Raw genomic sequence first — 27,115 nt, 5'->3', positions numbered from 1 at the left:
GCGTGAGCCACCATGCCCGGCCAAGATCTTTTGTTAAGACATCAGATTTAAGGGAACACCTAGCAGACATTTCTCAGCAAGGTAAGAGGATTTCTAAGAACCTTAAAACATTGTCTCACTTGTGGGACAAATTAGAGAGGTTTGTCTCAAAAAGAATTATGGCTTTGGGGTATGGAGTAAACCCCAATAAGACACGTAGCAAACCCACACAGTTTCTGAGATAATTATATTGGTGAGAGCACCACTGGTTTGAATTAGAAGGGACAAAGACCATTCACAATGAAGAGAGTTTGGGGCTAAATTTTTTATAGTTGGTAAACAAGCTGGGAAGTCTACTCAGCTACAAAGATGGGCCATTTTTATTGAAAAGGAAAAACATCTCGGAAGGCAGAACCCAAATATCACAGCAGAGCCAAAAGCTGGGGAAAAAAAAAACAGGACTAGACAATCACTCCAAGGAAGCAAAGTGAGTTCTCATCAAGTATTCCCTGTCACCAAAGGAATGGGTCCTGGCAATGTGTGTCCAGATAGATTTCAAAATTCCTATGGGCTAATCATTGCTAAGTACCTTCCATTCCTCACATTTTTAAAATGAGAATATCTATGTGAATATTCTCTCTCTGCCTCACCTTTGTGTGTTGGATGGAGGTGAGGAGGGCAGCAAACTTCTTTTAGTTCTCTGGTGTCTGCGTCAAGAACACATACTGCTTTTGGACCTAATGCAGACAGATGATAAAATAATGGATTTTGAGTATGATGCCATAACTGGATGAGACTTTGGGAGTCTTGGGAAGGGACTTGAATTACTGGGAGAGAATGCAGATTGTGGTATATTTTTACTGTAATGGCTCCCAATGAACTACAATATCCTGTGTCCACCTGCTTTTGCAAAGTGACTTTGCCACCCCACCCATCAAGAGGTAGAATCTACTTCTCTACCCCTTCAATCTGAGCTGAACTTGTTTTATTATAATAGAATTTAGCCTAGGCCAGGCACAGTAGCTCACGCTTGTAATTGCAGCAACTTGGGAGGCCAAGGCATGTGGATCACTTGAGCCCAGGAGTTCAAGACCAGCCTGGGCAACATGGTGAAACCCCATCTTTACAAAAAATACAAAAAGTTAGCCTGGCGTGGTGGCATGTGCCTGTAGTCCCAGCTACTTGGGAGGCTGAGGTAGGAGATCACTTGAGCCTGGGAGGCAGAGGTTGCAGTGAGCTGTGATCACGCCACTGCACTTCAGCCTAGGTGACAGAGACCCTATCTCAAAAAAAAAAAAAAAATTGAATGCAACCGAAATGATATTGTGACTTCAAAGGCCAGACCATAACAAGTCAGGCAGCTTCTATTTACACTGTCTTGTGAAGTGGCCGTCATCATGTGAAAAACTTTGGTCTTTCTCCTTGAGGATGAATGACTACATGGAGAGAGGAGCCTAGTTGACTCAGAAGAGCCCAGCCCCAGGCAATCAAGCAGCTAAATGCAGCTGTGGGAGTGAACCCTGACAATGCCCAAAAAAAAAAAAAAAAAAAAAAAAAAAACCCCTGATCAATCCACAGAACAGGGAAGGGGGGAAATTATTTTTTTTTAAGCCTGCAAATTTTGGGGTGATTTGTTATGCAGCAAAACCGACTGAAACAGTACATAATGAAATGCCTGTTTAATAATAGGTGTCTAATTAATTTCAAATCCCTTTCTTAAATTGTCAGAAGGGCTAATTCCCAAATTTCTGCAGTCATAGTTAAGCCTTACATAGATACAGATAATCTGACCAGCTTTCTCTTAAGCTTCACAGTGCATAAAAAATTCCTCTTTAGAAACATGAAAAAGAAAAAAATGCTCCATCCTTTACCCTGCCTTATCTCCTCTCAAAGAGGGTTTATGAACGTGTATTAGTTATCCATATTAGCATAACAAATGGTCCCCAAATTTAGCAGCTCAAAACAATAATTGTTTATCTCACAGTTTCTGAGAGTCAGGAATCCAGCAGTGACTTAGTTGGGCAATCATGACTCAGAGCCTTCATGAGGTGGTAGTCAAGCCAGGGCTAAGTTTATGAAGACTTGTCAAGGGTTGAAGCATCTACTTCCATGTTGACTCATATGTCTACTGGAAGGAGGCTTCAGTTCCAAATGATGTAGGCCTCTCCATAAAGCTGTTCATGACATGGCTTATGAGCCATGACATTAGAGCAAATAGTATCAGATAAAGCACCCAAGAAGGAAATCAGTTTTTCATAACCTAATCTTGGAAGTGACATCCCATAACTTCTCCTGCATGCTTCTAAACTCATAGTCCAACCACAGAACAATGTGAGGGAATTAGTCAAGGGATAGCAAGAATCACAGGGGGCCATCTGGGAGGCTGGATATCACGAGCAAAGAATAATCCATCCGCAGTCACACATCTCTCTAGATGCAAAGTGCTAGTGTGTCTCCTACCTCAGTTAGCGTTCTACGTTCATTGTAAGCAACAGCAGCCAGCTCTAGCTAATTTAAGCAGAAAAGGAACTCAATGAAAGGATCCTAGGTTCTCACAGAACTAAAAGGAAATCTTACAAACAAGGCTCAGAAACTGTCAGGATATTTGCTGAATGATTAAAGAGATATTTGATAAATGAAAATATTACATTTATAATATTTTACATTTGTTTAGATACTATGATATTATAAGAAGTACATTAAACAACCACAGCCTAAGGGATGTAATCAAAATGCAAATTTATTTTTGTTTTCTATTCTCTCTTTAAATTTTATCCACTGGAAAAAGTTTTTCTCTGCTTTTAGATAACAATCCCTAGCAGACCTGAGGATTTTCTGATCATGCTTAGGAAATAAGCCTCAAAATCACTTAATATTTGTAAAACATAATCTTGACTTAGAAATTTAAATGTCCAGCCCAAAATATGAATCAATACTTCAGTCTTCAAAGATGAGAATTCTCCTGCATCTGTCCTCCACCAGTCTGTGTATTTATTTTCTATTGTTGCTGTAACAAATTACCACTAACGTAATGGCTTACAACCTACAAATGTATCGTCTTACAGTTCTAGAGGTCAGCAGTCCTAGATGGGTCTCACTGGGCTAAAATGAAGGTGTTGGTAGGTCGACATTTCATCCTGGAGACTCTAGGAGACTGTTTCCTTGCCTTTTCCAGCTTCTAAAGGCCGCCTGCATTTGTTGGCTCACAGTGCCCTTCCTCCGTCTTCAAAATCAGCAATAATGGACTCAGTCCTCAAATCTTGTCACTCCAGCCTTCTCTTCTGCCTCCCTCTCCCACTTTTAAGAAACTCCATGATTACATTGGGTGCATGTAGATAACCCCGGATACTCTCCCTGTTTTAAGATCAGCTGATTAGCAAACTGAATTCTATCTGGAATATTAATTCCCCTTTGCCATGTAAAGTTACATTTTTACAGTTTCCAAGGATTAGGACGTAGACATCTTTGCGTGTTTGGGGGTCATGGTTCGGGAGTCACTATTCTGCTTACCGCAGCCTATAATACAGCAGCCAATCACAGGACAACCACTGGTGAGGATTAACACAGTGTGGTGGGATCATGAAACAGCAGAAAGGGAAGTAGCACCACCTGGCAGTGGTGGCTAGTTAAGATTATTCCCTATTTATTAAACCTATGTTGAAAGAAGAGGCTAAAAGCCTAACAAATGGAGTTATACTGAAAAAGTAAATGATCTGCTTATTTATTTCTGCCTTCAGAGAATCACTTGACTATACTGCCCAGCCACAACCCCATTAATGGTACTTGTGGTACCAAATGTAAAGAGTCTAAAACTTCACTCATTGGAAATACGGTGCCTCACAGCAAAGGTTTCAAATGCAACCCATTTAACTAGCAAAATGAAAATTGGTCTTATTCCCCCGAAGTACACAACACCCTCATGAAGAAATAAACACTTCTTGCTGGTACCTATTGATGTTAAATTTCTTGTTTTATTTGAAAATGCTACCAATCCTGACACCACCCAGCTGAGGGTTGTCTGACAGCAGCAGCTGCAAGGAGCTAAAAATTATGAAATTAAATTTGTAGTTTTGATTACTGCGATTGGCCAACACTGGGTTATCTGGTTTGGAAATCTGTGTGTAATACATACATACAACAAATTCCTTATTTTGAAAAAAGTACATAATTTGTATTAAAAAAAATCAGCTCCTTGCTAAATAGCAACACAAAAGCATATGAAAGTATAAATCTCACTGCTAAGGGTAAATACATAGACAAATACAGAATAATGTAATATTGTAATGGTGGTGCATAAATCACTTTTAACCCTAGCATAAAAGACAAAAGTATTAAGAATATAACCACAAAATATTGGTTAATGGATATACAACATAAAAAGCAAATTCTGACATCAATAACAAAGTGGGGAATGGGAGAGTAAAAGTGTAGTTTTTGTATGCGATTGAAGTTATCAACTCAAAATAGACTGGTACAATTCTAAGGAGGGTTATGCAAGCTTCACAGTAACTACAAAGAAAAAATCTTCAGCAGATACAAGAAAGGGAAAAGAATCCGAGTATATAACCATAAAAAATTATCAAATCACAAAGACAGCAAGAGGGGAAGAGAGGAACAAAAGAACCACAAAACAGAAACCAATGAACAAAATGGCAGTAGTAAGTTCTTACCAATCAATAATTTCTTTAAATGTAAATGTATTAAATTCACCAATCAAAGATACAGAGTAGCTGAATGGATTAAAAAGCAAGATCTAATTATAGGGTGTCTACAAAAGACTCACTTTAGCTTTAAGGACACACGTAGGCTGAAAGTGAAGGGATGAAACAAGATATATCATGCAAATGGTCACCAAAACAGAGCGTAAGCAGCTTTTCTTATATTAGACAAAAAGACTTTAAGTCAAAAACTGTCACAAGAGACAAACAAGGTCATTACATAATGATAAAAGCGTCAATTCAACAGGAAGACATAACAATTATATATGCACCCAACATCAGAGCGCCTATATATATAAAGCACACGTTGATAAATATGAAGGGAGAAATAGACAGGAGTAGAATGTATTAGGAGACTTCAATACCCCACTTTCAATAATAGTTCATCCAGACATTAGAGAAATAAAGAAACAGTGGTTTTGAATAACACTATAGGCCAAATGGACCTAACAGACATGTACGGAACCTTCTACCTAATGGCAGCAGAATAAACATTCCTCTCAACTGCACATGAAAGATTCTCCAAAATAGATTACATGCAAGGTCACAAAACAAGTTCTGACAAATTTAAGAAGACTGAAATAATTTCAATTATCTTTTTTGACTATAAAGAAATGAAACTAGAAATCAATAAAAGAAAACTGGAAAAATTCAAAAATACATGGAAACTAAACAATATATTCAACCATTGGGTCAAAGAAGAAATTTAAAAAATTAGAAGATATTGTGAGACAAACAAAAACATAACATGCCAAAACTTACGGGAGGCGGCAAAAGCAGTGCTGAAATGGAAGTGTATAAATGTCTACATTAAAAAAGTGTATAAATGTCTACATTAAAAAAGATCTCAAACAACCTAACATCATACCTGAAGGAACTAGAAAAAGAAATAAGCCCAAAACTAGCAGAAAGAAGGAAATAATAAAGACTAGAGCAGAAATAAATGAAGACCAGAAAACAAAAGAAAAATCGACAAACTGAAAAGTTTTTTTTTAAAAGATAATCAAAATCAACAAACCCTTAACTAAAGTAGGAAAAAATAAGATAAAATCAGAAATAGGAGATATAACCAATGCCAAAGAAATTTTTAAAAGGAACTAATATGAACAATTACATGTTAACACATTGGACAACCTAGAAGAAATGAGTAAATTCCTAAAAACATACAAGCTACCAAGATTGAATCAAGAAGAAATAGAAAGCCTGAACAGATCAATAACAAATAAGGAGACTGAATCAGTAATTTAAAACTTTCAATCAAAGAAAAGCCCAGGGACCAATTGGAAGAAGAAACCAGTGAATTAGAGGCAGTGAAAAAAGGCAACTGGAGCGTACTTTCCAAGAAGTTGCACACAATGAGATAGCTGAGGAAGAGCCAAATTACTTAGGGTGGCCAGGTGGCCTCACACTTCCAATCCCAGTTCTTTGTGAGGCCAGGGTGGAAAGACAGTTCAAGGCCAGGAGTTCGAGACAAGCCTGGGCAACATATTGAGTCCCTGTCTCTACAAAAAATTTAAAAAATAGCCAAGCATGGTGGTGCTTGCCTGTACTCCCAGCTACTCAGGAAGCTAATGTAGAATCACTCACTTGACCCCATGAAATCAAGCTACAGTGAACTGTGATCACACCATTGCATTCCAGTCTGGGCAACAAAGTGAGACCCTGTCTCTAAAAATAAAGTAAAATAAACTTAGGGCATTATGACCCATGTTAAGGATTTTCTTTATCCTAAAGCCATTAAGGCATCTTAATCAGGTTTTTGATACAATCAATATTTTGCATTTTGAATAAATCATTCTATTGTGTGAATAGGTTAAGGATGGTGCTGTGGGACAGAAGAGCAGATTAAGAGCTAATATTTGAAGATTCTAGAATATTCTAGCAAAGCAATGGTAGTAGCTTACACTAAGGTGACATCGAAAGAAGTAGAGACTCAAAATATATTTTGAAGAGCGAATCAGTGAGACATAGAAAGTGTTTGGGTCTGGGGAGTGAGGAAGTGGAGTGAAGATGAACTAGCTTAAAAATTAAATAGAGAAGAATGAGGCCGTAAGGGCAAAGGAAAGGAAAAGAACAGCTGGAGTTAGAAGAAGGGTGCTTTGCCATGCAGACTACAGAAAGAAAGGTCTGAAAAAAATAACCTACCTGGAATGCTGCTGCACATAGAAACTGTGCACTGTATTTAGGAACAGAAAGTAGGGGGCACAGTGACCCACAGACAACAGCTCCCTTCCAGCAGCATACATCTACTTCACCATCCAGCTGCTGTTGCACACTTGTTTTCTCCACAGGAACCTATCTCCAAGATCTTACTTGTGGCCTCCGAGATGCCTCTAAGATCCAAACTCTTTGGCAGAACGTCAATTATCCATTTGTTCACGTGTTCATTCTATTTACCATGCTTAGCCACCAGATGCAGTGCATTAGAAAGACAACAAAACATGTCTACAAAATATTAATACCACATAAAGCATAATCTCTGCCCTCAAGTCTATAATCAATGGTGTGAGCAATTCAAGGCCAAACAAAATACATACCAGTGGTGTGGACAAGAGGAAAGGGCTCATTCCGACGGCAGGGATTACCCACATGTGAAGGCATTCTAATTCATTGGTATGCTGAAGACAAGTAGAGTCAAACTGTATGGAAATCAGGAGGGATGAGGGTCCAGCTGCAGGCAGTTCTCAAAAGAGAAATGACTGGCAAGGAAGAGAAACTGAGGGTGCTGCCCACACTCACTAGGCAGTAGGAATGGTGGGTCACTCTAAATTTAAGAGTGATGTGTTGAGACACTGGGCCACAGTGCACAGGTGCCTGTGAGGCCCTACTGTTGTAGTTCCCTTTCTCCCCGGGTTTTCCCTTCATACCTAGGGAGATCCAGTGGGGAAAGTCTCCATAAGGTCACTCCTGCCTGAGTTGCTCTCAGCCCCTGCATATTCCATAGCCTATAGAAAGCCTCCAATTTCCAGCTCTTGAGGGGTACCCATCTACTTGTGAAATCTTTTTCAAGTTGGATGACCTCCAAGATGAGCTTCCCATGTGTCCTGCAAGGAGCATGTGCATCCCCTTCTCTTCTCCTTGATGTCTGGGCTTGCACTCCCTCTTCTTCACAAGACAGCCCTTTCCTTCCTCTAGCAGCACTGCTGTCTGGCCTGGACTCTCAGACCACCCAGACACATGTCTTCTGTCACCTACACAGCTCTCTTGGCTACAGGATCAGCCATAGTTGCCCTTTGTGCTTCTTCCTCAAACATAGTCTATCTACAGAGTATAAGCCATCTCTTTATTTATTGATTTTGCAGCCTTTCTTGCTAGCAGACTGCCTAGAAATTTCCCAATCCACCCAGGCAGCATTTGTACAGCAGTCTCAATGGAGAGAGTAAGGTGGAACAGAAAAGACTGCTATTTAAGGCTCATCTGGAATAATTTTTAATGCATGAAACATTCATGCATACACACACTTGCACGCACATGGTCCTAATACATGGCCAAGTTTCCCTTTTATGCCTGGATTATTCAGTCTCCCTTGCTAAACAGAAAACTGTACTATAATTCATTATATTACTTAATGACAATTTAAAATAACTGTTTTCTTAGGAATTTTCACTGATTAACAATGTAATGGGTCTTACAATCATGCAAGTACAAGTATGTGCCCCATGACCTTTCAGTCAATAATGGACTACATAAATGACAGTAGGCACATAAGAGAATGGAGCTGGAGAATTCCTATCACCTAGTACTTACTATACTTGTTATTTTAGTGCATACTCCTACTTATTAAAAAAGTTAACTGTGAAACAGCCTCAGGTAGGTCCTTCAGTAGGTGTTCCAGAAGGAGGCATTGCTACATAGGAGATGACAGCTCCATACATGTTATTGCCCCTTAAGACCTTCCAGGGGGACAAGATGTGGAGGTGGAAGACAGGGATATTGGTGATCCTGACTCTATGTAGGCCTATGCTAATGTGTGTCTTAGTCGCTAATAAAGTTTAAAAAGTAAACAAATTTTAAAAATAGAAAAAAGCTTATAGAATAAAGATATTAAAAAGGAAAATGTTTTTGTACAGCTGTACAATGTGATTTAAGCTAAGTGTTATTACAAAAGAGCTAAAAAGTTAAAAGTTCACAAAAAGTTACAGTAAGCTAAGAATATTGAAGAAAATTGTTTTATAAATTTAGTGTAGCCTAAGTATACAGTTTTATAAAGTCTACAGTCGTGTGCAGCTGCAGCAATGTCCTAAACATTCATGTTCACTCACCACTCACTCGCTCAAAGCAGCTTTCAGTCCTGCAAGCTCCATTCATGCATTTTTAACTTTTATACCACATTTCTAGTGTACCTTTTGTGTTTAGATACATGATTACTTACCATTGTGTTACAATTGCCTATAGTATTCAGTATAGTACAGTAACATGCTGTACAGGTTTGTAGTCAAGGAGCAATAGGCTATCCCATGTAGCCTAGGTGCGTAGTAAGCTACACCATCTAGGTTTGTGTAAGCAGACTCTAGGATGCTCACACAATGCCCATGAAACATTTCTAAGAACATATCCATTACCGTATTACCAGTCCAGTTTTGACCAGTAATAATTTGATAGTAGACCCATCAGAAAATTGCACCATTTTAGTGACATCTTCCTTTCCTTCGAGGTCCTGCTGTGGTTGAACGCCCTGTGCCTTTCCAGAGCTCCAACACTCTTCTGTGCCGACCTCCTGGTTCATGAGATGGGCTTTCACTTCCTACTTCTCCCCATGTATTAGCTGTTCCTGATAAGCCCTGGTCACCCTCCCAGACCTAGAGTCCACCTTGCTTCAGGTCCCCAGGTGTCAGGAAAACATACTGATGGGTTATTATCAACTGCTTAAAGCACCTCCACATTTCAGAAAACATTTCACACACAAGAGTTCAGAATCCTGGGAATCAGTCCGCATTTTATTTTATAGTACATTCATATAAGTTCCTGCATTTCCAAGGTAACCAGGTCACATTCAGGTTAGCACTGCTGGTAACAAAATCATACAACTACCCTGGCTTCAAAAACAAGATAGGGTAATGCACATTAATACCTCTTTCCCTTTAATACTGCAGAAGACAATACATCACAAAATAAAATCTCAAAAATCACATGCCTTTTACAATCCAGTGTGAAGGCATATTATTTATGTTAAAATTAGACCATGTGGAACATGAGAATAAAGAGTTTGAAAGCTCTCTAAAATTTCTCCCAATGCCATCTTTCGCTTCTAACTGCCAGTTGGCACATTCAGCTTCAATGCCTTGGGAAGGGAGAGGCAGAGGAAAGCAGGGGGTCACTGAACTCCAAAACTCATGGTTTTCCAGGCTACTTCTATAGACATCACTTAACCTAAAATTCCAAAGAGTTAATATGCATGAGGGATGGTAATATAGGAAGCACCTGAAAAAAATTCCTCCAGTCACTGATGGGAAATTTAAGCTGTGAATTTTTGTGAATTTTCAATTTCACAGAAAGCAAAATCTGTATCACATCCAGTAATATGTTAAGTTCTGAAGATACGTTTTCATTTTGCTGAATAAAAACCCTATGACCCATGTTCTGGTCTTGAACCAGGTCAGAAAAACACTGTAATCTCCATCTGCAATATTTCCTATAGGCCACCTAAAAGTGCAGCTGCCCCAATCCTTGAAAAGTTTGAGAAGTCAAACTGAGCTATAATAAAGACACAAACAAATTAGGTAGGAGAAAATTCAAATAGGTGAGAAAGCAAGAAGTTAGATTTGTTTGGGTCTTTTTCCTAGATTAAAAAAAATATTATAAAATGCTTTGGACCCTAGTCCAACATAGCTGGAATGATAAGTTATTTAAAATACAAGTCCCCATCCAGAAAGACAGTGTGCTTACGTAGCACCTTTCTCTTAGAAGTTCAATGTGCTTTAGGTATGATTATCAATTAATTGCATAATTACATTATTCAGAATATACTCAGACTTACTGTTAACTCCAGTGACTAAAGAGCCCCTGCCACTTGCTGCCAAGAAAATGAGTCCTGAACTTACAAGGTTAGGAGTGAAATTGATATGTGTATTTGTTGACCCCAAAAGAAATACCACCCCTTTTCAAGGCAGAAAAAAATGAGAGAAGAGGGAGTAAGACACTTCTTTAAAAAGCCACAAAACATCTTATGAAAAACCAGAGCCAGTGCATATTTTATAATACAACCCCTGAAAAAAGCCCCCCAGCAGCAGGGTGAGCAGAGGGAGCAGTGAAGATTTTGAAACCAGAGTGACTTGCAGTTAACTGCCTAACAATAAATTCACAGAGTAAAATGCAGAATAGTCGACATATAACCAAGGTTTATGTTGTATCTAGAAATATGTTTTATGCTTTAAAAAAAATTGCAATGCACTCCAAAAATTTTTTTCTGATAATTCATGTACAACAGAAGGCACTGTTATCCGCATAAATCCATTGATTCTGCATGGCAAAAACCTGAGACGTGCAAGTCTATCCAATCCTCTAAAACAACCTTGGGCATTCAGCCTTTGGAACATATGGTTTGTCCTTTTCCGTCCAATGATTGTTTTTCTTTCATTTCATACTTACAGTAGCTGTTTAAAATATATATTTCAGGGTGACAAAGGTCAAAGGGGAAAGAGTAGATAAAAGTGCTGCCTAATGCCAGATGGTAACTGGTACAGCAGGAGGGCCCTAAAAGCAGCCCCCTCATTTCATCCCCTTGACCCTCACACTCCTTTTGTGAAATAAAATGCAGCGATGACATTTGGTCAGCTGATGTTCTTTCCTTCAGTTGTTGCTGGGCACAGTCCCAAAATTAAATGCGGAGAGGACTCCTTTGTTTTCAAAGGTGAAGCCTCCCTGTTGTTCAATCTTCTTCTTTGCCTCTAGCATTTTTCAAAAGAAAAGGGGAGAAGAAAAAAAAAGAATGCTAAGGTGACAAAGTTGGAGATGACTCAAAGGAGCCAGATTCTTTATATGCTTAGAACTGTGAAAGAATGTGACTGGTAGTATTAGTTATCCTGCCAAAGAATAACTAAGAATAACAGACCTATGTCAATAAGGTGGTATGTTCACTACCATCGGAAAATCTGCGAAAAACGAGTGAAAAGAAAACACATCTCAGAGGTGGATTCTACTTCACTGTCTCTACTGCTGAAAGGGGGCCCAGACTTCTCATATCAGGAAGGCTGACTGAGAATCTGCACAGAACTGAAAATCTAAGTCCATGCAGAAGAGACAGCATTCTAAACTCTAGATGTCTAGTTTGCCATGTTTCCTACTAAAATTTTTTTGTAACTACAAAATCTTTTCCAATGACAATCTACAAGTAACTACAATAATCAACACAGAATAATTCCTCCAGCTTAAAAACTGAAAATCAACAACAAGAAACAATGTCAAATAAAGACCAACAATGAGAAATAGAGAGCATTCCATTTCCAGGAATACAAGCTCCTTGCAAGAATTCGTCAAGTCCCTTTGGCCCACGGTTGAAATGTTTAGGGGAGTGATCCAACTGATTAAGTCTCCCTCGGCAAGACTTATCCCAACCCTTACTTTGTACCTTTGCCTCCAACATAGGATAAGAATGTGAATGAGAACACCACTAGGAAATACATATTAATGTGCAGGTTTTTGCAAAGCTAAGACATCATGAGTGATTAAAACAATCATACAATAATGACAATTCCTTATTATCTTAAAGGGTAAGTCTCTAACAATTTCAAAAACAGTGTTTAGGTGCCACCTGGCTCATCAAATAAGGCTGTCTGTTGGCACTCTGACACATGCACTCCACTCTGGAGGTTACTCTGGCTGACCTGCCACCGTCCGTCGGTGCTCTGCCAGTGTGTACACCTCCTGCAGTGCCGTCCTCTGATCCTCGCTGAGTGGTGCCATCAGCAGCTGGTACCAGGCTGCATCTCGACTCTGCACAGCTGTTGCATTTTGGGAGGAAAAGACAGGAGGGTACAGTGACTATTAATTTAGAGAACAAGTAGTAACATGATCAAATTACAAAGAAATTATCCCAGACAGTAAGAAACAAAGAGTACAGTACTACAACACACACAAGGTAATGAAACTTATGCCAACACAGGATTATTTCTGAGTACCCACTTAGTACCCAGCTATGTGGGAAATCAAAGGAAGGTTAGGACATTGCAAATCTCTAGTCTGCCTAGTTCTCTATCTCCTTTGCTGTCTTCTATGGATGTTCTCTAAAATCCAGAACACCAGTACTCACTCGTTACCATTTTCCTCTGGAATTTTCGTACTACCTGCAGCTTTAGTATTGCTACCACCCCAAGGACTCAAATCTGTACCTCTAGGAAAAACCTTCCCCTAAGCCTCCTGGACTGTTCCATTTGAATAGCTCATCTCAAACTCAACACAACTAAAACCAAATTTAACAATTTCCTCCCAAACCTTCTATCTCTCCATTTATCTCACCAGTTCTATTAGTCTCCCAGTCCACTACTGTACATCCTTAACATCCCTGAGCATGCCCTCTCCACACCCAAAGCTCTGCTTCTTTCTTAATGTCTTTCATCTATATGCTGCTTTCTATCAAATGTCACCCTCCCCATTCCAGGTCTCTATACATCTAAATTAATAAAGTGAACTTCTAACACTTGGCTCCCACATCTAGTCCTTTCCAGTTTTTTCTGCACGTCATCCATCACCGGGTAACTCCCCTGAAGTGAATTACCACATCTAAAAGGTCACCGCCTCAGAATACAACTTTCAACACTATTCCAATGGGCAATGGGATGGACCACCTCAGTCCAGAATTCAAGGCCACTATAGCCCAGCCCAACTGCATTCCTTCACAGTCTTTAAGCAGTGGCCCTTACATGCTGGTTTAAAGTTGCTTGTCACTTGAGAAGCATCTTTAAAAATACATCTCCTGAGATCCTACTCAAGACCTAAAAGCTTCCTTGGTGATTATGACACACCCATGTCTGGAACTACACTAGGCCACATCCTCCATATTTCCATCTCCACGTTTATGCTGTTACGTTTCCCATGCTTTGGAATATAGTTTCCTGTGTTCTCTGCCTCCAATTCCTGTGAATTTCAATAAGAACATCTAGGTAGTTTTTTCTTCATTAATGTTATTTGTAGCAACACTAAAAAACACCGATATATTAAGCTAATATTGCCTTATTAGTAACAACATTTACATGTAAGGATGTTCATTTTAATAACCCTCATAATGGTAAAAACATTGGAAACAATCTTAAATGTCCCACAGTGGAACTAAATTACAATATAACTATAGAAATACTATCTAACCATAAAACAAATAATCTATATTAATGAGATTTAAAATAATTTATTTGATTAATAATTTTCTAAGTATCCTCATTGGCTTGTTTTTATTCTGTAAATTTTCCATTTTCTACTAGGTTACTGGTCTTATGTATTTGAGGATGGCCTCTGTACACTGTGTACATTATGCCTATTATGCATATGTGGCAAATATTTTCTCCCCCCCAATCATTTATGAGTCCTGTAACTGTAATTATACTGTTCTTTGTTGTATAAAATTGGCAAATTACTTACAAAGTAAAAAGTCACCCTCTTACGGCAGCAATTTCATTCTAGGGATTGTGAATAACTAGTAGGTTGTTAGCCACAATTTTTAAGCAATGTATGCCTGAAACACTTCATTCTTTGCTATAAAAATGCTTGCCCATTTATGCCTAAAGGATGAACAATATACACAGATACTCCATATATTACTTTTGCAAGGATAACCTACCGGCTCACCCTGCTACTTCTCAATGATGAAAGCTGCTAGGATTGGGTGATAGGTGTTTCATTATTTTAATTTCTATCATTTCATGTATGTATGTTTGGGGATTTCTATCATAAGGAATAAACAAAAAATTTTTTAAAAGAACCTAGACCAATCTTGGGCAAATATCAAAACAGGAAGAAATGAAGAAAGAGTTTAGAAAAAAAAATATCAGAAGATGTGGGGAAGTAAAGACATACTTATCAGAGCTTGTGTAAAAAACTGATATTCATCCACACTATTGTCAAGGTCAAGTGGAGTACTGAACCCCTCAAGCGCGGTTTCTTCCAATACTTCTTCATCCCAATCATCATCTTCCTCCTCCTCATCTTCACCTCTTCCATTATTTGACTGCATTGCTTGAGCAGTTACATTTGTCTCCTCTTCATCACTTGAAATCTCCTCTGTGAACCCATTAATTATTTAAAAGGAATCAAAACACATAAGGACAAAATATAAAACTTCACGAGGACAAAATATAAAACTTCACGACAAAAACCAAAGACTATAAAACTACACTCTGGAAAGGAAAAAATCTTCCACAAAATTTTAATAAAAATAAATCTTATCCCTGGTCTAAAGAGGAGAATCAAAAAATAAAAATAAAAAATAAAATAAATAAACCTTATCTTTACTGTAGAGTTTGCTAAGTTGAGAATGTCCTTATCCTCCTCACTGAAAACAAGTTCCCTAAACCTGTTATCCAGATGAACATTACTACTGTTAGGCTATGCAAGTTCATTAATACAAGAATATTATTCAATTGCAGATTTCAAAATTACCTTTGTCTAAAAAAAAAAGTGACTGTACGGTCAGTGCATGTGTTTTAAACAATGACTTCCTATTGAGAATTCAGTCGTCTTAATTAACTGAGTTGATTATAAAGTGCTTAGAAATGCCCAAATGAGATCATTTCTGCTGGTAGAAACAGTAAAAATACAGATCCAGCCATCCCACTTCAGGATATATATCTAAAATATTTTAAATTAATACGTAGAACAGATGTCAGCAGCCCTGTGTTCATCGCAGCATTATTCACAATAGCCAAGTTATAGAATCAACCTAAGTGTCCATCAACAACAGATGAATAAAGAAAATGTGGATTCTTTAAAATGAAACACTATACAGCTTTTAAAAAGGTAATTCTGTCAATTCCAACAACATTGATGAACTTGGACATTATGATAAGTGAAATAAGCCAGGCACAGAAAGACACATACTGCCTGTTCTCACTTATACATAGAATCTAAAACAATCAAACTCATAGAAGTAGAGAATAGAATGGTGGTTACCAGAGGCTGGAGGTGGTGGGAATGAGGGAATGTTGATAAAAGGGGAAAAAGTCTCAGGAAGAATTAGGTTTTTGTTTTGTTTTGTTTTGGTTTGGTATCTATTGTACAGCATGGTGAATAGAGTTAATATTAATAGTATATGTACATTTCAAAATTGGCAAGATTGTAAATTTCAAATGTTCCCACCATTAAAAAGGGTATTTAAGGTGATGGATATATTAGTTTGATTTAATCATTCCACATTATATTCACAAATCATAACATCACTTTGTACTCCATAAATATATAATTTGCTAATTTATAATAAAAAGAAACAGCAAAAATGTAAAGAAAAATAGTTAGCTACATGTCGCTTGAAAAGTTAAAAACTTGAACTACATTATGTATCACCATGGATTCTGTATCTATTTTCAGTGTCAATCTGTTCCTAGCAGTTAGATTGTAACTGAAATACCGGAACAGGAAGGCAGTAAATGCAGAACAAAAATCAAGATAAGAGAGAAATCCTGAGTAAACCCAAACCAGGTAAATTAACCTAAAACTAGTTCTATTAGACACACCATATTGAGGCAGGTAGATTGAACTAGGTAGTTTTAGGAATAAGGCACTTAACCATAGTTTGGACCAAATACACGAAAAAATGCATGGCAAATTATAACTATTAATACAAAAAGACTGAGAAATACCTCCACTAGTTAATCATTCCATACTTTAGTAGGAAGTACAAGAAAGTCTGGGATATTACCAGAAAATTTTCCCTCAAGCCATACAGTATAAGCCAATAAAGAGTTGCCAAAACAAGAAATTAGAGATCATAACATACTGGAAAAAATAAAAGAATTCTACAACTGTTGACACACAGTTAGCTAAAAACAAAACAAAACAAAACAAAAATCACACATGCAACACTTCTAATAAAGAAGCATTTCTTCAAAAGACCTACACAGATTTCAGAAAAACAAATTAGAAGCTGTATTTTGTGCTATGGAGGGGAGAAAAGGGTAGTTTATAATCTCTGGTATATGAACAAACTGGGATGATGCCAGTTAAAAGTGTTTTAAATCTATCCATGCTAAAATCACAGAATTTAGCATCAAAAATAGAGCTGTATGTTTACCAGGAAGAGTTCTGATTTTTCTCAGCTAACAAAGTATCTGTTTTTAACCAGGAGAGGAAAAACTCCACCTGGAATTGGAGAATGCTACTTCCTAGTCTCTAGCAAGTAGCTCCGCAATCTCATCATTAAACAAAACAAAGGTCTAATATTCAACTCTAACAATCTTATTCTGATTCTCAAGTATATCCACTTCATTTATGTACTTTACCTTAATTTATATTTAAATCACAAATATGGACCTCTCTCAAATATAATTTTTGATAATGAGTCACCTAAGAACCATTCCAAAAAAAGAAAAAAGACACTCTCTACTAATCTGTGGTACTAACACTTCAGCTCTTAATGTAATGATTCATTTAACTCATGGCTGCTGCCTTGATGAGGCTGTTAGCACAAACAAGAAAGTTAGATACTAGATTGATAACTTACAGTCAAGACCATTTGATTGTTATAAATGTGTTTCCTAATGTGTAACAACATCTATTAGGCTCCATAAAAAAAAATCACTGAGTATATTAGGTGTCAGAAGGTGCACAAATCTAAATTTATATCGCATGATACAATTAATAGCAAGTCAACCAAGCCCAAAATATTTGTTATATGTGTAGCAGGCCGAAGAATGTAAATCTGTTTAATGTCTCCATATAGACTAGTATTCATATAAAATGCATACACAAATCAAAATCAATTGTAACATTAATTTCAATTAGAAGACTTTACCATTTTCTTCCATATCAGCTTTCTCTGCTTTTGAACGATCTTCCCGGTTTACCAGTTGTCTAGTAGCACAGACCTGCTTTAGGCCAAGGAAAAGGAAAAGAATTGAGGGAACAATCTGTCCCACCACAGCATCTACTGCAGGAGGTCGATTTTGTAATTCCAAAAGGATACTCAGTCCTATTATACACATCTTCCGGTCATGATGCCTACAAATTTTGAAGAAAAAAAAAAAATGTAGACATGAGAAGTGGAATAAAGAACAAATTCTGGAGAAACTACAAAAAGAAATGTCCAAGGCATACTCTAAGGTTCATCTGTTGGTATCATACAGAGACATTCCCTGTTTTGTACTGTATGAAATGCTATGTAAATCAAATTTTGTAAACCAATTATTTTCAAAGACCTATTGGGAGTCTGCAATTAACATGGTGAATCTTGCTGTAATATCAATTTATGATTAATATAAATGTTATATATGGGCCTCGGCATAAGGAGTTTTAATAAAGCAGAAATACCTATATTTGACAGCATAAAAGTCCTATACAATGGTTGGGGGGAATGAAGAGTTTCTTAGACTCTTCCAACATTAGATTGATCTACAAGGTTTCTCAGCACACATAATGTACCGAAACCCTAAGAGGTGAAAGATGTTTCAAAAACTCAGCATCTAGTAAGATAGTAAGCTGAACTTAATTTAAGCAGTCTACTAAACTCCTGTGCTATAAAATAGCATAAGAAAAATATAAGGACAAGGAAAATTTTATTCAGAAAGAAAAAAAGTTTGACCAGTAAACATTAGACATTTTTCTACTAAATGCTTCCTCTAAGTTGCTTAAAACTAAAAAATTAAGAATTAAAAGATTACATTGGCAAAACATTCTTAAAATTGTGTGAATAAAAAATTCACTTGCAGTGATTCAATGTGTTTAAAGTGAGAATAATATAACAAATCCAATAATGAATATTCTACAGGCTTCTGTTATTCTTCATTATTTGCATTCCTTGATTGATTCAAGTCACTAATGCCCAACTAGTATGCTGTAACAGAACTGTACTTGACCTGAGGACCTTCTCATCCATGCAACCCCTAAATACATGTCACACGGATCACAGCAGAAATGATTATCAAGCAGAGCTCAAAAGAATCCAAGGAAGCACAACCCAAGGACTCCCAGTCTACACAACAGCAGGGAGACTGCTTCCAGTGCTAATAAACACATAAGAGAACCAACCGCTTAACTTTAAATTACCAAATCTCTGCTCCCTAAATCTTTCTCAGAGATAACTTTAACAACAATTTCTTTGATAGTATGTTCTTCCCTTCAAGGTTTTAATAACAAATCTCAATCAGGGATTAATTCCAGTGTCCTGCAAGTAGAAAAATTAGAACACGCATAGCAGCTTGTAAATACGTTTCCCCATTCCTAACGCCCCATCCTAATCCAGGCCTCCATCTTCTCCTGCCTGTGGCAGCAGTGTCTTAACCACTGTGGGGAGTCTGTTCCTCTCAGGAAATTTTTCTAAATGATCTCTCACAAAACTTAAAAAGAATACTATTAATTTCCAGTTAGATATTAGATAGTGTTTTAAAACAAATTAGACAGCTAGCTCAATTTCTAGCATAACACAATCACTAATCTGTGTTGGGTGACCTGAGGTGGGCACGCAACACTAGTTGGAATCTCACTCTTCCTATTTTTTGAGATGGAGTCTCACTCTGTCGCCCAGGCTGGAGTGCAGTGGCACGATCTCAGCTCACTGCAAGCTCCGCCTCCCAGGTTCATGCCATTCTCCTGCCTCAGCCTCCCGAGTAGCTGGGACTACAGGTGCCCACCACCACGCCCTGCTAGTTTTTTTGTGTGTTTTTTCAGTAGAGATGGGGTTTCACCGTGTTAGCCAGAATGGTCTCGATCTCCTGACCTCGTGATCCACCCGCCTCGGCCTCCCAAAGTGCTGGGATTACAGGTGGGAGCCACCACGCCCGGCCTCACTCTTCCTATTTTTGAAAACTAGGAAGAGTGCTTCACATAAAACCAAATTCTCCTACTGGGGCAGCACCTGGGCTACAAATAACAAGCCTTCTGACTCCACTTTTGAGAACAGGCATCCCTGAGATCTGCAAAGAGTTAAACATTCTGTGACATTACATTATATCTTTGCCAGAGGGGTACCATCCTTAGAAATCCGACTCCATTTAGAATGTTTTTACCCACTGACACTTAATCATGGAACCCAGACAGACAATTAATTCTTGTTGCCTAGAGATACAATGATACGCTTGTGTTTAAAATAAATAAATAAATAAAAAAAAAGCGGGAAAGGGCTACACCAAATTTTCAGAGGCTGCATTCTTTCCACTAGATTACCCTGCTGAAACGCATTCTTAATCCTCTAAAAATTAAATATTAACAATACACTAAAAATAATTCCTAAGACATGAAAATTATCTTTGTACATGCTATTATACACAAATATTAAAAAGCAAACTTTCCAGAAACATAAAAGCAGTGTAAAATCCAAAAGACACATACCCAAGAAAACAATCTGTATCATTCATCCATTGATTTATAAACTGTACAGTGATAGGTCCAGGGTTGTGAGGCAACTGAATTCGTTCTAAAGTATGTAGCAGCAAATCAGGGTTGTAGTACAAGGCAGCAATTGCAACCTGAAGACACATAGTACGAAGCTCACTAGTTTTGACCCCTCGAGTTAATCTCTCCAAAACAAGTTGAACGAAGAGTGGAATGCACTAGAAGACAAGCAAAAGAGAGTCAACCACACAGACAGCCCAAGTAACTTTTATAGAAGCTAAATATTGGCAGAGCATTCTCAATAAATAAGACAGTCTTAATGGCAATGAGACTTTTCACTAAATCATTTTAGAGGTATTTAAAAGATTTATATTATTATAACAACCTAGAGAGACTAAATAGACAAAAACAAGTCCTATAGCAGTGCCAGAAAATCTCCTTCCTTCTTAAGTAAATTAAAGTCAGCTGAAGATTGCCCTGTAAGAGTCCACGCTCAAACAGTGTCAATAATCCCTATGTGGACACAGCCACTTGCACATCTAAGGTGAAATCACTGCCTGTCATTTTCTTTGACAAATTAAATTGGAAATAAATAAATGGGACTGAAAATAATTATGATGTAATCAGATTGTTTTTGAGAAAGAAAATTCCTGTTAATATAAGATGAAAAAGGCTAAAGAAAAATTGGTGGAGCCTGAACATTAAAATAAAATCTGACTCCAATTCTAAGGTGCAATATTGATGAACTAATTTTACTGGAACTATTTCCCAATAGTTATTTTCAGTTAAAGGGGATGAGCTGAAATGATTTGTATAAAATAAAATCTGAGGTCTTACTATAAGCCCCTTTTTAAATTAAACTTTAAAAAAAATCAAGGTTTTGTGTAGAAAGTTAAGAGTTATATTTATTATTTTCTTTTTAGTAGGCCAAATTGGATATATATTTGGGTCAGCAGACTATTAGTCTGGTTTAGGATAACAAATCAAAATACATGACTACACATACTTTTAAGACCATAAAGCTCTTTACAAAGATGAGATAACTAGTTTAACTCTACGTCTACTTATGCTGATACAACATATTCTGTGTTCTAATTTGAGATAACACATATAAGCTATGTTAAAAATTATTACCATGGTCAAATAATTAGTTGTGGATAAACGCAGCCACAAGAAAATATAAATTAAGTTTGAAAAGCTCTTTTTGAGATGTTTTAAAACTAAAGTTTCAAAATTACAGCTAGATGGGAGAAATAAGTTCTGGTGTTCTACAGCACTATGGGATGACTATAGTTAACAGTAATACATAGTTTCAAATAGCTAGGAGGAGGACACTGAATGTTCCCAACACAAAGAAGCCATAAATGTTTGAGACAATGGATATGCTAATTACCCTGATCAGATCACTACACATTGTACCAAAACATCACTATGTGTTCTATAAACATACAATTATGTCAATTTAAATAAATAGAAAATAAAGTTTCATTTTAACAAATATTTACTATTACACACAAAGCCGTAAGAACATAAAGGAATTGTGAAGTTTTAGAACTAGTAAAACTAAAAGAATTCCATTATATTAAAACAAAATCGATTATGGAGGCTGGTTGGACAACTACGTAAATGTACAATTAGAGCACTGTGCAGCTGCAGAAGGAATGCAGAATATCTCTACATGCTACTATCAAGTGATCTGCAGGATATGTTACTTAGCGTAGAAGGCAACACAGAAAATGTATAGTACGCTACCGTTTACCTAAGAAGGCAAGGAGAGAATATCTAGTTTTTGTTTTTGTTTTGTTTTTTAATGAAAGGATGAACTAAAACTAGGGGAGGAAACGGAGAAGAAGAAGAAGGGTAGAGGGATAGGGTGGAAGCTGGACTTCTCTGAATATACCTTGTCTTATAAATTAGACCTTAGAACTGTGTCTATGGTTTCCACATCCGTTACCAAAAAATTAAGCTATTTCTTTTTTTTTTTTTTTTTCTTTTTTGGAGACAGAGTCTTGCTCTATCACCCAGGCTAGAGTGCAAATTAAGCTATTTCTAAAAATTAAGATAAATTGAAGTAAGTGAATCAACCAAATGAGGATTATTTTAATAACTTTAAAATTTAATTATTTGTATTTTCACTGTATATTGCTAGTGGATGAACATATCTTAGAGATAAAAAGAGCTACTAAAAGAAACAAACAGTAGTAACCGTTTCTTGGTAACAATGTTGGTATAATTAGTCTGAGACTAAATGTATCCATTAACAGGATAAAGCAAGCAAGTAATTAAGATGAGAACCAGAATTTTTGGTGTGGGAGATATAGAACAGAATCAAGTAGGTTAAGGATAAAGAATGTAGTCATGAATCTGAATTAGAAATATCTGTGTGTGGCCAGGCACAGTGGTTCACGCCTGTAATCCCAGTACTTTGGGAGGCTGAGGCAGGAGGATCACCTAAGGTCAGGAGTTTGAGACCTGCCTGGCCAACATGGTGAAACCCCCGTCTCTACTAAAAATACAAAAATTAGCCGGGTGTGGTGGCAGGTGCCTGTAATCCCAGCTACTCAGGAGGCTGAGGCAGGAGAATCACTTGAACCCAGGAGATGGAGGTTGCAGTGAGCCGAGATCGCACCATTTGCACTCCACTCCAGCCTGGGGTACAAGAGCGAGACTTCATCTCAAAAAAAAAAAAAAGAAAAAAAAATCTGTGCATATTAGAGTATTAGAGACATAAAGATGGAAATAATAGGTACGGGGACTCCAAAAGAGGTAAAGGAGAGAATGGGGCAAGGGTTGAAAAATGATCTGTTGGGTACCGTGTTCACTATCTGGACAACAGGTTCAACAGAAACCCAAACCTCAGCATCACACAATATATCCATGTAACAAACCTGCACATGTACCCCCCAAATCTAAAATTAAAAAAAGAATTATCTGTGTACATTAATGTTTTATTGACTAAAAAAAGCCAAACAACATATTTCTTGGCTCTATTTTGTAGAAACAATGACCAATCCAATATCAATGAATATATATATAGTGATATATTAGTTATATACATTAATATGCATTAGTATATATGTAGCTAATTATCAATTTATTAATATGATATATAAATAGTACATATTATATATATACACACACATATATACTATACATATATATGTTTTAGATATATATGTATAGCAATGACTATCCCTTGTGCCCAGCTTGTAGTCTTGAATACCATTTCCCAGGCTAGGACGAGACATCTATAAGATAAGCCTGGAATATCTAGTCATACTAAGACAGCAAGGAAACTACCAAAGACTATTAGAATCAGGTTAAAAGGGCTCATAAGACAAATTCAAGAGGCTCCCATGGGACAAAAATGAAACTATGTATACTTAAAATACACTGAAACACATAGAGTAAATTTAGATCTATACATTCATAAGGATACTAAAAATTTTTAAAACCAAACAACATAATAAAACATTTTACTGATCATCTTTGGAGAATGCTAGGTAAGAAACTTATCTTGAATAATGGTAAATAAAGGGAAATACTCAAGCTGTTTCTCAGAGTAACCTGATAATTTATGAGAAAACATTTCTCTTTACAGGAATATTTCACCTAATAAAGAAGAAATGACAGAATTAGAAGATCACCATCAGCAACACTAACATCATGAGAGACCACCAGACATACTGTGCCTCCTAGCAAAATTACACACCATCACCCATGAAGTGCATGAGCCGAGATCATGCCATTTGCACTCTAGCCTGGTGAGTCAAACCTGAATCCAAGACAACACTAAATGTAATCACTAATTTACAGGAAATTTAGAGGAATGGAATGCCAATCAATACAGTCCTTCAACTGTACTTGAGTGCATTGTAATGGTAACTTCACTAACAGTAGAGATCACCTTGTGTCCTTAACTTTCTGATACACAAATTCTTGAATACTACTATGGTCTCGATATGGTTTGTCCTCCTGAAACTCATGTTGAAATTTGATCCCCAATGTGGCAGGTTTTGGGAGGTGGGGCCTAGTGGGAAGTGTTTGAGTCATGGTAGTGGTCGACCCCTTATGCATGCCTTGGGGCCATTCTCCTGTTGTGATGTAACGAGCGACTTCTCACTATCATTCTGGCACAACTGAATTACTTTTTGTGGGAATGAACTAGTTCCCATGAGAGTAGGTTGTTATAAAGCAAGGACACCCCTGGGTTTTGCCCCTTCGCATGTATCCACTTCCCCTTTGACCTTCCACCACGCTGTGGTACAGCACAGGCCATAGCTTGCCAGCTTCTGGCATACAGAATGGATTCTAAAGTATTTGGCATGGATTTATTCTATAGTCTTCTGAACCTCTCCCCAACCTGTGTTTCCATTATTAAAGCCTACAGCTCAGAACCCTCCAAAATCCAGTCAACAGAACTAAATACTTCTTTAGCCCCACTCATGTCTTGTGCTTTACTACCTTCTTATTTTGTTAACATCATAATTTATTTTCACCTCCACTATGTCACCTAAAAAGTACATAATAACAAAGGGAGAAAAGAGCCTTCAAAGATACCTGTCGGGGACAGGTGGTAGTACACACCTGTAATCCCAGAACTTTGGGAAGCTGAGGGGGGAGGATCACTTGAAGCCAGGAGTTAGAGAGCGGCCAAAACCACATAGTGAGACCTCATCTTTACAAAAAATTTGAAAATGAGCTGGGTATGGTGGCATATACCTGTAGTCAGTCCCAGCTACTCAGGAGGTAAGATGGGAGGATCACCTGGGCCCAGGAATTTGAGGTTACCATGAGATACGACTGCACCATTGCACTCCAGCCTAGGCAACAGAGAGATCCAATCTCCATTTAAAAAAAAAAAAAAAAAAAGGTTTTTAAATAAATCTCAGTAAAACTTTATGATTTTTTAGAAAGGTCATAATTTTTTTTGTCACTAATACCCCAATAAAGCTTGGGGGTAGGCAGAAGTCATTCTCAAAAATAATGAAGATTTTGGTGGTAAGTAAATAAAAGGAAGCTCTATTGAGAGCAAAAAGATGGGCCAGCAGTTCACCAGAGATGGCCAAGGAGGGAGACAGGCAAAGCAAGCCGCCTCAGGTCCAAACAAACCTCAAAGATGTACTTTGCTTTTTGGTGGCTTTTTTTTTTTTTTTTTTTGGAGACGGAGGAATTTTGCTCATCACCCAGGCTGGAGTGCAATGGCGCAATCTTGGCTCACTGCAACCTCCGCCTTTGGGTTCAAGTGATTCTCCTGACTCAGCCTCCCAAGTAGCTGGGATTACAGGCGCATGCCACCATGCCCAGGTGATTTTTGTATTTTTAGTAGAGACAGGGTTTCACCATGTTGGCCAGGCTGGTTTCAAACTCCTAACCTCAGGTGATCCACCCGCCTCAGCCTCCCAAAGTGCTGGGATTACAGGCGTGAGCCACTGCGCCCCGCCACAAAGATGAACTTTGAAAACGGCAAATCGGCCATCATAATGCTTAAAGAATAAAATAAACTGTTAAAGAAAGCTATGAGACAATATCTCAAAGATAAAATTACAGTAAAGATACAGGCATTGTAAAAGAGAACCAGGCCAGGTGTGGTGGCTCACGCCTGTAATCCCAGCACTTTGGGAGGCTGAGGCTGGTGATCACCTGAGGTCAGGAGTTCGAGATCAGCCTGGCCAACATGGCGAAACCCCATCTCTACTAGAAAAACAAAAATTAGCAGGGTGTGATGGCACACGCCTGTAATACCAGCTACTTGGGAGGTTGAAGCTCGAGAATCACTTGAACCCAGGAGGCGGAGGTTGCAGTAAGCCAAGATTGCGCCACTGCACTCCAGCCTGGGTAACACAGCAAGACTTCATCTCAAAAAAAAAAAAAAAAGAGAGAGAGAGAACCAAATAGAAATTGTGGACTTAAGAAGTGTAAGCAAACATCTCAAATCAATAATCTAACCTGTTACTTTAAAACACTGGAAAAAGAACAACTAAACAAAAAGCAAGCAGACGGGAAAAAATAAGGATTAGAGTGGAAACTAATGAAATGGAAAACAGAAAAATAGAGAACAAAACCAAAAGTTAGCTCTTTGAAAAAATCAAAATTGATAAACTTTTAGTCAACTAAGAAAAAAAGAGAGAAGACTCTAATTACTAAACCCAGGAACAAAACAGGGTCATTACTATGGAACCTACAGAAACAAAAAGACATAAGGAAATACTATGAACCACATGCAACGAATTAGATAAATTACGTTGAAAAATTCCAAGATGCAAACTACTGAAATGAATTTAAAAAGAAATGTAAACTACAAATAGATCTATAACAAAGAGACTGAATTGGCCATTTAAAACTACCCACCGAAAACAAAACAAAACAAACACAGACAAAAATAGGCCCAGATAGTTTCACTGCTAAATTCTACCAAACATTTAAAAAAGAAGAGCAATTCTTCACAACTCTTTGAACAAAGAGAAAGGATGAACGCTTCCCAGCTCATTCAATGAGTCCAACAATACTCTGATACCAAAGCCAGACAAAAAACATCAAAAGAAAAGAAAGTTAGAGATCAATATATATTATGCACATAGACACAAAAATACTTTTTAAAAACTACCAGGAAATTTAATCTAGAAATATATACAGAGATCATATTTGATAAGTGTGATTTATACCAGGAATGCAAGTTTGATTTAAAATCTGAAAATTAATTAATGCAATACATCTCTATTCTAAAAGGACAAAAACTACATGATCATCTCAATAGATGCAGAAAAAAGCATTCAGCAAAATTCAACACCCTTTCATGATAAAAGCAACAAGTTAGCAACAGTCAAGAACTGAACCTGACAAAAAGGCATATATGAAAAGCCCACAGGTAACATCAGACTTAATGGTGAAAGACTGAATGTGTTCCCTCCTAAGACCAGGAACAAGATGAGATGTCTCTTTTCATCATA

The 27,115-nt window shown here is 37.5% G+C and overlaps 1 protein-coding gene across 1 annotated transcript in view; it reads right to left on the bottom strand.

Annotated features, from left to right (window-relative positions):
* Positions 1–9,613: 9,613 nt before the first annotated feature.
* Positions 9,614–27,115, bottom strand: part of IPO8 (importin 8) — a 67,497-nt gene continuing 49,995 nt past the window's right edge. Inside the window, exons 21-25 of the mRNA XM_004052914.4 lie at positions 20,163–20,383; positions 17,632–17,837; positions 14,703–14,906; positions 12,521–12,637; positions 9,614–11,584 (exon numbers count right to left, since the gene is read on the bottom strand). Coding sequence (XP_004052962.1) covers positions 11,487–11,584; positions 12,521–12,637; positions 14,703–14,906; positions 17,632–17,837; positions 20,163–20,383 — 846 coding nt within the window. The 3' untranslated portion in view covers positions 9,614–11,486. The remainder of the gene's footprint in view (positions 11,585–12,520; positions 12,638–14,702; positions 14,907–17,631; positions 17,838–20,162; positions 20,384–27,115) is intronic.

This window comes from Gorilla gorilla, chromosome 10, assembly GCF_029281585.2.
Source record: "Gorilla gorilla gorilla isolate KB3781 chromosome 10, NHGRI_mGorGor1-v2.1_pri, whole genome shotgun sequence".
NCBI lineage: Eukaryota > Metazoa > Chordata > Mammalia > Primates > Hominidae > Gorilla > Gorilla gorilla.
This window is presented reverse-complemented; position numbering and strand designations above follow the sequence as displayed.